Source organism: Buceros rhinoceros, unplaced genomic scaffold (assembly GCF_000710305.1).
Source record: "Buceros rhinoceros silvestris isolate BGI_N320 unplaced genomic scaffold, ASM71030v1 scaffold37866, whole genome shotgun sequence".
Classification (NCBI taxonomy): domain Eukaryota; kingdom Metazoa; phylum Chordata; class Aves; order Bucerotiformes; family Bucerotidae; genus Buceros; species Buceros rhinoceros.
This window is the reverse complement of record NW_010416423.1, coordinates 29,014-39,947: the sequence shown is the minus strand read 5'-3', so window position 1 is coordinate 39,947 and position 10,934 is coordinate 29,014. Positions and strand designations below refer to the sequence as shown.

The 10,934-nt window shown below is 41.6% G+C and overlaps 1 protein-coding gene across 1 annotated transcript in view; it reads left to right on the top strand.

The window, feature by feature from the left end:
- Nucleotides 1–10,934, top strand: part of LOC104494897 (transient receptor potential cation channel subfamily M member 3-like) — a gene marked incomplete at its 5' end in the record, with an annotated part of 32,101 nt that overhangs the window by 3,298 nt on the left and 17,869 nt on the right. The window contains 3 exons of the mRNA XM_010137793.1: nt 1,962–2,090; nt 4,257–4,508; nt 9,917–10,091. Of these exons, the coding sequence (XP_010136095.1) occupies nt 1,962–2,090; nt 4,257–4,508; nt 9,917–10,091 (556 nt within the window). The remainder of the gene's footprint in view (nt 1–1,961; nt 2,091–4,256; nt 4,509–9,916; nt 10,092–10,934) is intronic.

Below are 10,934 nucleotides of genomic sequence, written 5' to 3'. Positions count from 1 at the left end.
CGGCTGAAAGGCAGGAGCAAGATCTGGGGAGGGAGAAGGAGGATGTCGCTCACTATCTGAAGGGCTTGTTTCTTGGCTTAAAGTGTTGCAGTTTCAGCATTATTTTATTTATAAATCAAGATGCTTTTTTTCTTTTCTTTTTTTATTCCAAGCAAGATTTTCAGCAGTTTTCAGTAAAGTTGAATTAAAAAAAAAAAAATCCCAAACCAGAAAGAAAACCAACAACAAAGAAAATGAAAACAATACAAAAAAACCCACAACACCTCAAAAGAAAACCAAGAAAAAGCCCCTGTTTACCCTGACAGTCTTGCAGTTTGTCACCTTTGTGAACCTAATGTCCCTATTCTTTTGCCATACTAACTGCAAGTGCTCACCAAAGGCTGCTGAGTCAAACAAAATTAGTAAGATTTGCTGATAATTAATAATAAGATCTAAGAGAAGGGGTGTTAGGTGACAGTATCACCTGGCTTTAGTAGAAGGTGTCATTTCAGCTAGGGCAGTGCAGTTCTGCCTGCCCGGTCTCTGCTGACTCAGCTGACACCCTAGATGCTAACCTAAGCCAATACTGCTCTCCATTTCCTCTAGCAGTGGTGAGGGAGGACCAGTCTCTAGACCTGAGTGTTGCAATCCATCATCACACACCAGCTGAAAGACAAATGAGATCGTTCCCTCCTCTGTTTTACGTAGACAAAAAGCAGCGGTACGGCTGTCTGTCTTCTCGGCACGTTATGGCCAATGTGAAGAACTCTCTCCAGTGTCCTTCAAATAGCAACTGAAAGAACAGCCAGAACCCTGTGGCTTCTACACAGAGCAGAAGTGAAATTCTCTAACGAATTCAACAGGACTATACATCCTGTTCTGTGAGCTGCTGAACGGTGAAATAATCCTACCCAAAAGTCTCAAGCCCCTCTGTGGTTCTTTCATCTTAAATCTGACACCAAGTACACAATAGTTGTAAGCAACACGCAGCTGAGAGAGAAGAACTGTATCGAAATACAGATGTGTGGAATAAGCTTTATGCCACAATGACTGAAATGTTCATGACAGAACTCTGATATAAATTTGGCTTAAGATGTGTTTTCTTGTAGGGATGTGGTTTGAAAGGCAAAGTAAACAGGCAGTTGGATTCTGGCCACCACAGACTCCAGCCACAGCCATTCCCCCTTGCGACAGGCCGTGCTCCAGTGTGACACTCAGGTTCCTCTGACTTCTATGAACGTGATGATGCAATTTTCCCATTCTGTCTTTTTTTGGCTGACCATTTCATTACATTCAGCATGTAGAAAGAGAGGAAAAAGAAACTAAAAACATAATCCACACTTTCCACAGGTAACATAGTCATATGTAAATACTTCCAAAAAGTATAAGGCAAATGAATTCCTTGGCTGCGTGTAGCTATTTGCTGCAGCAATGTGAGTAGGAGTAGCAGTGTTTTGGAGAAGAGTCATGGTATAGGTTAGGTCAGAACTATACTAGCAATCCCTAGGGGCTTCTCCAGAGAAGGATTGTGCTGAAAGGATTTGGAATGCCGGAGTCAGCCAAGGTTAGGTGAACAGGGAGAAAAAACACAGAGGAGAATTGTTAGAGGAGTAAAGGGTGTTAGAAGCAAATGAAGGAGAAATCTTTACCTAGGTAACTTAGTTGAGTAGTTGGCATAGTGGTATCAGAGTCCTGGTCACTGTGGGGTGATCCTGGAGGACTGTGTTAATACAGTTTTGTTGGTGTGGCAGATGTAGCTGGAGGAGAGGACTTTTTGCACATGTCTTTTGCAGATTCCACACTGTATTTTACACTCACACTGTGGTTTAGCGTGAGATTTTTCAGACAACCCAGAACCCTGACCGGTTGTTCTTACGTCTAACTCTGGTTGCAGTGGAATTAGGAATATCAAATCAGACCCAAGAAGCTGTCTCAGTCATACACATGCAGCGTGTGTTGATACTCATTTTGTTTCTCTATAGCTGGCATACATAGGCTACCTGATGCTGTTCAATTACATAGTGCTAGTGAAGATGGATCGCTGGCCGTCTACGCAGGAGTGGATTGTCATCTCATACATTTTCACTCTGGGAATAGAGAAGATGAGAGAGGTAAAATCACCCCAACCAGAAAAGACCCAATAAAAAAGAAATATGTGGTTTTGGAGGTTTTATTTTTGTTTTAATATCTGGGTTTATTATTTTTCTCAGGATAATTTTTGATGAACAGGCTTATCATAAAATTGCTTTTTCTCAAAAAAGCAGATGGATTGTTAGAAACATAGCACTAAAAAAATCTATCTTCCTCCCTTTTAAAATCAAGAATGTCTCTTTCTTTCTTTCTCCCACGGAATTTCTCTGTTTAGATTTCTGTGTGATGCACGTTTAATAGCATTCACAAGTACGGGGCAGTCTTCTGACGTATCTTAACGCTTGGATATGTTCCTTGAAATGTGGCCCAGAAGCTGAAGTATGTTTCAGGGAGAGGAAAATGAGCTATGCCATAACAGAATGGACACAGAGACATGGCGATAGCCTGAAAACCAAAACGCTGGTGTTAGAGTCCCTACCCAACCCCAGGTGGAGTTCACTCAAAATTTACAGCTGTTCTGTCTGTCCAGGTATCTCATGGAAAGGCTTTAAATAGAACCACCCATAACTAGGGGGAAATTTAGGTCCACACTGAGTGTTGCAGCACATTTCTAGTTGGATGCCCCCCTTTTGATCTTGAACATTTTTGCTAATTATGTCAAGCAACAGCATGCATCTCCCTCAAGATGGTAAAGTGGGCACGTAGAGCAGAGACAGAGCGTTTAAGGTGGTGCTCAGTCTGTAGGGAGAGTGTGCAGGTCTTCTGCCATCCCCTGCCCCTCATGGTGGTGTCTCACGCTTAAAGCTGCTGCTGTGCCCGTCTCACTTGGTCAAATGCACATTTATCCCGCAATGATGCCACAGGCCAAATTCAGCCCTGATGTGAGGGAGTGCAAGTCCCGTTTACCTCGGCTGAAGCAACATATTTGTACCTCTGGGTTGAACTGGTTGTCACCTATATTTGTATTTTCTGCAAGAAACGCTTTTGAGGACTAGACTAAAAGTGATCTTGCAGCTCCTTAGACTTCAAAGACAGATTTCAAACACAGTACATAATAAATGAAACACTCTACATTATAAATTGAAAGAGGAAAAGACACTACTTGTGTGGCCCATGAGTGTACTTCACTCACCATAAGAAGAAGGAAGACAGTGGCAGCAGCCACACGAGGACTCTGCAGCCCTGATGGAGACAAAGTACTGCTGGTTCAGTAGGTGGGAGGCTGCCGCAGGAATGGTGTGTGCCTTTTCTGTCCTATCATTCACCCCCAGATTGTCCCTTCCACAAAAGTTTATCAAGACCATTTGTCATAACGGATTTCTAAGCAGATGTTGGAGAGTGTTCACAGAAGACGAGCTTAAAATTCATTCTGAAAATGAATTATAAGAAAATTATAAGTGTGGCATTCAGCTTTTTAAGGAGCTGCATGAGTCTGCTCAAATGTTCTCAGGCTAAATATAGAAAATTAAAACAAACAGCTTGTTAACTCACTAAAAGCTGGAAATTATTCATAGAAATCACTTGAGGAATATTTTCAACAGTAATTCAGGAAAACAATCAAGTCTCCCAAATGATCTTGCAAATAGAATGATCACGAATCCTTAAGGTAAGAAATTAATTATTTTTGTGAATTATATTCTTAAGCTGTGGAACTTAATTTCCAAATCCAGGTCCAAGCTGTAGCGAGTATCTCCCTGGATTAAATAATAAATCTGGACCTTTATGTTTATTAATTATATCTTGACAGTTTGATATACATTGCAGAAGAATTTTCTTTAAATCTAGAGCCTCTTTACATGTGAATTTTCTGATGAAATACTTTTCTACATTTTTTTCTCTATTCCAAGACTCTAAGAAGGGACAATAACTTTGAAAAACAGAAAGACAGATGCGTATTTCTTCTGATTTCACTGGGTTTTAGAGCAAGTGAGGTTTTCATCCTTTTTAGTGTATTGCACATACATATAGGCTAAGAATGGCTGAAATAGAAGATTTCTCAAAAAAATCGTAGAGAACATATTTACAATATATACATATATATTGTATATATACGTATATACATATATATACAAGATATTTGTATGATAGGAGTTTATCAGCTTTGCATCGGACCTGTGTGGTATATATTTGTTATATTAAATTAAGACAGCTCAGCTCCTTTCTTCTCCGTGTGCTCTGTCCTTCAGATACTGATGTCAGAGCCTGGGAAACTGTTGCAGAAAGTAAAAGTTTGGCTCCAGGAGTACTGGAACGTTACGGATCTCATAGCTATCCTCCTGTTCTCTGTCGGTATGGTGCTCCGTCTGCAAGATCTGCCACTCCGGAGCGACGGCCGAGTGATATACTGTGTTAACATCATCTACTGGTATATACGGTTATTAGACATCTTTGGAGTAAACAAGTATTTGGGACCGTATGTTATGATGATTGGGAAAATGGTAAGAGAAGTTGGTGTACTCCTATGTTTTACCAGCATGCTTTTGACTAAATGCCTCTGACCAGTGACATCACTGCAGATTTATCTGTATTTTTTTACACATTATTGCTTTCATTTAAGCTAGAAATAGTGTCTTATTGAATCAAAACCTCAGCACAGACTCCCAGAATTGACTGTTACTCTCCGGGTCTGTTAGATGATGTATTCCTTGTCTTTCTCTGAGATGTCTCTTCAACAGCAAAGCCAACCATGCCACACTTCTGTGCCTCGTTTGCAGAAAACATAGACCACTCCAATTCTCTACTAGTTGTAAAGGAGGGTGATTTGTTAAGGGAAAAAAAAGTATGTGGTACCTTGAGACTCTCAAAGAAAGTGTGTTATAATAGGCCTGGTATGTTCAAAACTATAACGTGTATGACGAGGACTGTGACCTTTCTGTAGTTTGCTCCATATCCATGTGTTCTTCCATCTTTCCTCTTGAGGCGTGTCCTTATGACATGAGAAATCCATTTGTAGCCCCTGTGCCCTGCCCACGTCACATTTACGCAGCATGGCAGGAGCACGAGTAGCTTACGTGATAGTAAATGCATACAGGAGGAGCCGAGAGATACTTGCTGCCAGATGCATAACTTTCAACTTTTTGGCTTTTTCTGTTTATGTTTCAGTAGAAATGTTGCATCAAAGCAGCATTTTGCTCATATGAGGAAACAGCTGAGTTTACAGATGCACACATACATGTCCCTGACGTTTGAGTAGTACCTGTCCATGTAGATAATATACATCCTCATGTCTCCTACGTAGTTATCCAGTGTTTGTGGTGTAAATCATAGCTGTTTCACACATTCTGGGATATAAGGTTAATTTTTTTAAAAAACAGAATAAAAACCCCTTGAAGCTAGCACTCAGCAAAAAAAGAAACTGAATATTAACTCTTCTAAATACAAACATTACTGCTGTCGGATTGCGATGTGAACAATAGCTGGCAAGTCCAGATAGGCTGCCTGTCGTGTCTGTATTGCCACGGTCCTTAAAGAAAAGAGCCAGCCCCCTTCCTCACCATCACAGGAAAAGGGGACGTGCGTGGATGGATATTGATATTACATAAGTCACAACAAGCTCGGTGATTCTTAAGCAGGTATAAAACTGAAATGAAAAATATATCTCCAGTTAGCCACCCTTCGTTTTACCGGCTTTCAACTCCAGAGCCACAGTGGTGGATTTTACAAAGAAAGAACATCTTCATGAAAAAATAATAATTAAAAAAAAAAAAAGAGATAAAGGGAAAATTCAAAAGAAGGTGATTGTTGAATCATTATGTCCTGCAAACAGGATATTGAAGTGGGCAACCTTCTCTCAAGGAAGCCAGTAGGATGTCGATGGGAAGGATTTTGCAGAGCTCTAGAGTACAGAGGTGAAAACACTCAGCAGTTCTTCCTGGAGGTTACAGCAGGAGGACAGTAGGACAGAGAAAAGACCAGAAAGAATACACTGCATTATCATCTGTTTCTTTCCTACCCACCTGTACTATGTCCTTCCATCAGAGGATCTGGTGGTCACTAGGGCTTGCACAGTACACAGTGTGTAAAACTCTATAAAAACAACTACCCCCCTACTCTGTTGTATTTTTCATTGGTGCCATGCACAAAACGTTTCAGAGCTGCCAAGTTTCAGGTGCTAGCAAAGGCTGAAAGTCTGAAAACCAGTTCAGTAATTAACAGATTGGCCACAAATAACAAACTTCTAGTAGTCAGCGATATGGACAGCTGGTGGGAGCCTAGCTTCACCAATAGCATGAACAGTGGCGTGTTTTTCTCCTGGGCTTAACACGGAAAGGAAGTGGTTGAAATCAGGAAAATAATATAATTTCCATTCCTTTGTTATCCTCACATGTACAACAAATCAAGTCTCACTCCACTTTCTGTGGAAAACAAATGCAGGAAAATCGCTGGCCTCTGTAGGCTCAGCACCCACTCAGAGGGTGTTGAATTTAGCTACCAAAGGACTCTGAAGGTGTGGGCAGCTATTACAGGAGGGAAGTTCTTTTATTAAGTGTCTTCCTGTTATTTGATTTTCATACCTCATCCAACTTCCCATGCACTCAGCAACTCTGACACATCCAGTTTGCCCGCACATGCAACGCCTAACTGGTCTGAGTTACCGAAATTTGCCTCTTGGCAGCTATTTTCTGGCCAGCGTATTGCCCTGTGCAATGGCCAGCCCGTTCACACCACAAAATGCAGGAAAATCGCTGGCCTCTGTAGGCTCAGCACCCACTCAGAGGGTGTTGAATTTAGCTACCAAAGGACTCTGAAGGTGTGGGCAGCTATTACAGGAGGGAAGTTCTTTTATTAAGTGTCTTCCTGTTATTTGATTTTCATACCTCATCCAACTTCCCATGCACTCAGCAACTCTGACACATCCAGTTTGCCTGCACATGCAACGCCTAACTGGTCTGAGTTACCGAAATTTGCCTCTTGCAGCTGTTTTCTGGCCAGCGTATTGCCCTGTGCAATGGCCAGCCCGTTCACACCACACACAGGCTTCCCTGGGAGTTGCTCCTGCTATTTCCAGGCTGCAGTGGGCTCCCTTGTGTATCTTTGTTTAAATCACGTTTCCGTTTACCTCCTTGGGTTCTGTCTGTTTAATTTCATGGTTTTGCAGGTACCTTTCAGTACTGTGGAGAACATCAAGCTGGTTATACGTATTTCTGCAGAGTAAGCTCATCACAGCTCAACAGACTGTATTTAGCAAGCTTTTATCCTGAGCTGCGGTTGTAAGTTTTAGCCTTGGGAGGAAGAAGATGACTCTCTCCATCTTCTCAGTGCTAAGGAACTTTCTCTTCACCTGCCTCTGCTCTGTATCCAACAAAATAGCTGTAACAGGTTTTACCTCTGGGCACTGTGAACAAATAACACAAGTGAAATTAAGCAAGGGGCAGGAACAGGCTTTGGAAGATTAAAAGCTAAAGCAAAGGTGAAGACAGGACAGGGAAGATGAATGGGCAAGTTTATTATTACCTAATAATTTCAGTCACAGAATATGCTTATTATGGTGTGCTTTTCTGATCTCTGTTCAGTGATAGACTCACTCCCTTTTGATGTGGGACTGAAGTGAAATCACTGCGGCATGTCCAGAGAATGAGAGGTGTATCAGCTCCCCTACTGTGTCGGAATGTCTGCATTTTCTTAGCTTCTCTGCCAATAAAAAAGGGGAAACGGAGCGAGTTTGTTTATAAAACTGTACCAACAGTTCCTCGTTTTACCACTTTGTTACACAGGTGCCTAACAGGTTCTTCAGAATGATTGAAATGGCCACTGCCTTCTTAAAATAGCAATTGTAGTTTGGCACCAGAGGCCTGATGCAATGCCCATCAGCGTCCGTGGACAATCGCTCATCTGTGTCACTGGATTTCAGACAAGCTACCAAGGTTTTAGAGGAATACCCAGTTGAAAGAGGGAAAAGCTCGTGTGCAACTTGGACAGAGAATAGCACTGAAAATTTTATTTCTTGCAAAATGAGGTCAAACCTGTGTGATTCCTGAACAGAAACAGCAGAAGCATTTGAGAAATAGTCTTAAATTGCCACCAAATTCTCATTAGGTTTATTTGCTTGCGTGACATTTTAAAATAGGTATTATATTACATCATTCCATGTTACATATTTCTACCTGAAACAAAGGTTCATCACAGGAGAAAGGAGGAACCAGGTTGATCTCCAGACTCCTTCCCTAAAAGCAGTCAGAACTAAATGTAATTATGCAGCTTTCCCATTTCAGGATGCTCTCTGAGGTACAACGGGCTGGAATTCCTCTTCAGTCAGCTTTCCTTCAGAGATTAATGCTCTGGAGAATATTGATGATTTACTTGTCTGGTTTTTAACTCTTTAAGGCATTTATTCTCTCATGTCCCCAGGTTTTGGGGAGTTTTTTGTTGTTCTTTCTTTCCTGCATTTTTTATATCAAGACTTTTGTTTTCTCCTGCTTTTTGGACTTGTCCTCAGTTTCTTCTTTGCAGCTCCCTGAGCCTCTCCTGCTAGAGCCCTGCCCTGCATGGGTCTTTCTACATCCTCTCTCAGTAAATACGAGAACGTCCTTTTCTGTTTGCTCCTTTGCATCCCTCTCTTTTCCCCATTAGATACCTGCCCCGTGTCTCTTTGACCTCCGCTCCTTGTCCTTGTGCTTTAGAACTGAAGAACCCCTGCAGCCATGCAGATCTATCTGCTGCAGATGAGTTCTCTCTTCCACCAGCTCTTCTCATGAGCAGCCCTGCTCCTGAGCTGCAGCAGGTCTTCACCGTGGAGTCATGAGGCCACCAGTTGAGCTGCAGGTTGGTTGCACACCTGCCTCACCGGGAGCACAAAATGCAGCTGAACCAGAAAATCCAGAGGCCAAAAGGATTAAAACTCATAATATTTAGAGGAGTTTTGGGCTGAGTTTTGGCCAGAGGCAAAAGTTACCTCCAAAGGTGTGAGACACGGCTCTGTTGTAACAAGCCTTATAACTAAAGACCTGTAAGTAAACCTGTAGCTGAAGGATTTAAAGAGATCTGCCAGGGACTCCCATTTTTTCACATTCATTTTGGGTTATAAAGCATCTCTGCTGTATTGATGCCCATTGGTCTGCTTTCTGGAGGGGAGGGTCTTTTCTAGCACAGCTCCTCTTCTATCTTCAGCCTTTGTTCAGCATTTCGTAGGATTGCTGTCCCACTTTTTCCGGAACACTTTGAACGGGTAGGCACTGTTTGCAAGCACTAATTAAATTTGTGCATATGCTGATGAGGCCCTTCAACAATGGAGAAGAATAGAGTCAAGTGTCTGTGTTACCTGCATTTTTTTTTTTTTAATATGGCCTTCGTCAGACTCCCCCACCAAGCTGATTTCTAGTCCAGCCAGTACCACAGCTTTTCTTCCTCACTGGTTACCACCGTGGTGTCCGTTACGTGGCAGTAACAGGCTGTTCTGCCACCCGTTACTCCTTATGTTAGATGCAGCTTTCCTCCTTTGCTCCAAGGCAGTGACTACCAGTGAATAAAATAACCCTCCTTTTGTTTCGTTACAGCCGCCACTAGGTACCTGTAAACAATACTTCATCTCATGACCCTTGCCCAGGCCAGGCTCCTGATTCCAGCGAACCTCTGTTCTTGTTCAATCAACTGGTGTGACCAGATGGTAGCTTGTATTTTCAAGCCTATTCGTAACATTTAAATTGTTCTTAAAATCAACACTGGGTCAGACCAAAACAAAATTTGTTACATATAAAACTAAGAACAGTTTTCCAAAATTTGTTTTTGAAACTTCTGTTTCCAAGATGTACAAACTTTTTTTGCAGCATATAATGATAGGAATATGGTCAAATAAATTCCTCTAATTCTTGTCCCTTCTTTCTCTCTCTTTTCCTGTCATTACATTCAGATGATAGACATGATGTATTTTGTCATCATCATGCTGGTGGTTCTGATGAGCTTTGGTGTCGCGAGACAGGCGATTCTCTTCCCCAATGAGGAGCCTTCGTGGAAGCTGGCGAAAAACATTTTTTACATGCCTTATTGGATGATCTATGGGGAAGTGTTTGCAGACCAGATAGACCGTAAGCAGTGATTATTTATGATTATTCTCATACTCTGAAGCCAGGTATCCTCAGCTTTGATCAGATGATGTCCTGTTGGATCATGTGTCTGTGCTCAATAAGTGGCTCAGCATAGAGGAATTCCTTCATCACAGAAAATAGACACAAAAATATTTTTTCAGCTAATAGCGGGATGTCAGTTTCAGAACGTGCTTCTGGCATCACTTCACAATCATTTAACAATTATCATCTGTAATGGTAAATTAACTTGCCTATAAAGAAGTTTTTAATGGTTCCTTTTTACCAGTTAGATGACAAGGATACCGTCCCAGGTATCCACCGTGAGTTCATTGGTGTACCTGGAACATAAAAAGTCACTTCTTTTTTTATCATCCATGGGTTTGATTTTAGACCTAAATGCTTTTTACCTAACTTCATACTGAGCATCAAGTCTAATAACACTGGGCTAGACCTTCACCTCTGACACTTCGTGAGAATGTAATCCAACGCATTTTCTTTTCTCTGTTACCTGCTCACTGCCACCACCTTTACATTAAACCATGCGATGAAATTCTTTGGGGACAGTAGATCCATTAGTAGAATTTTGCTTTGTTTATTAATTGGAAGGCAAGACTGTGCTCCCATGGGTGAAAACAGAATGAACGCAAATATTTCATATACACTCTCCTCATGATTTCTTTGGCTGGTGATCAGGAAAATGCCAGTTTTCTATTTAAATTAAACCTCCTGGTGCATTACACCGAAGAAGAGGGGTCATCATGGGAAGCGATGCAACAGATGAACAAACTAAGAAACACAGACAGTGTATTGTTACCAAACACTGGCATGCAACTGATATTCACC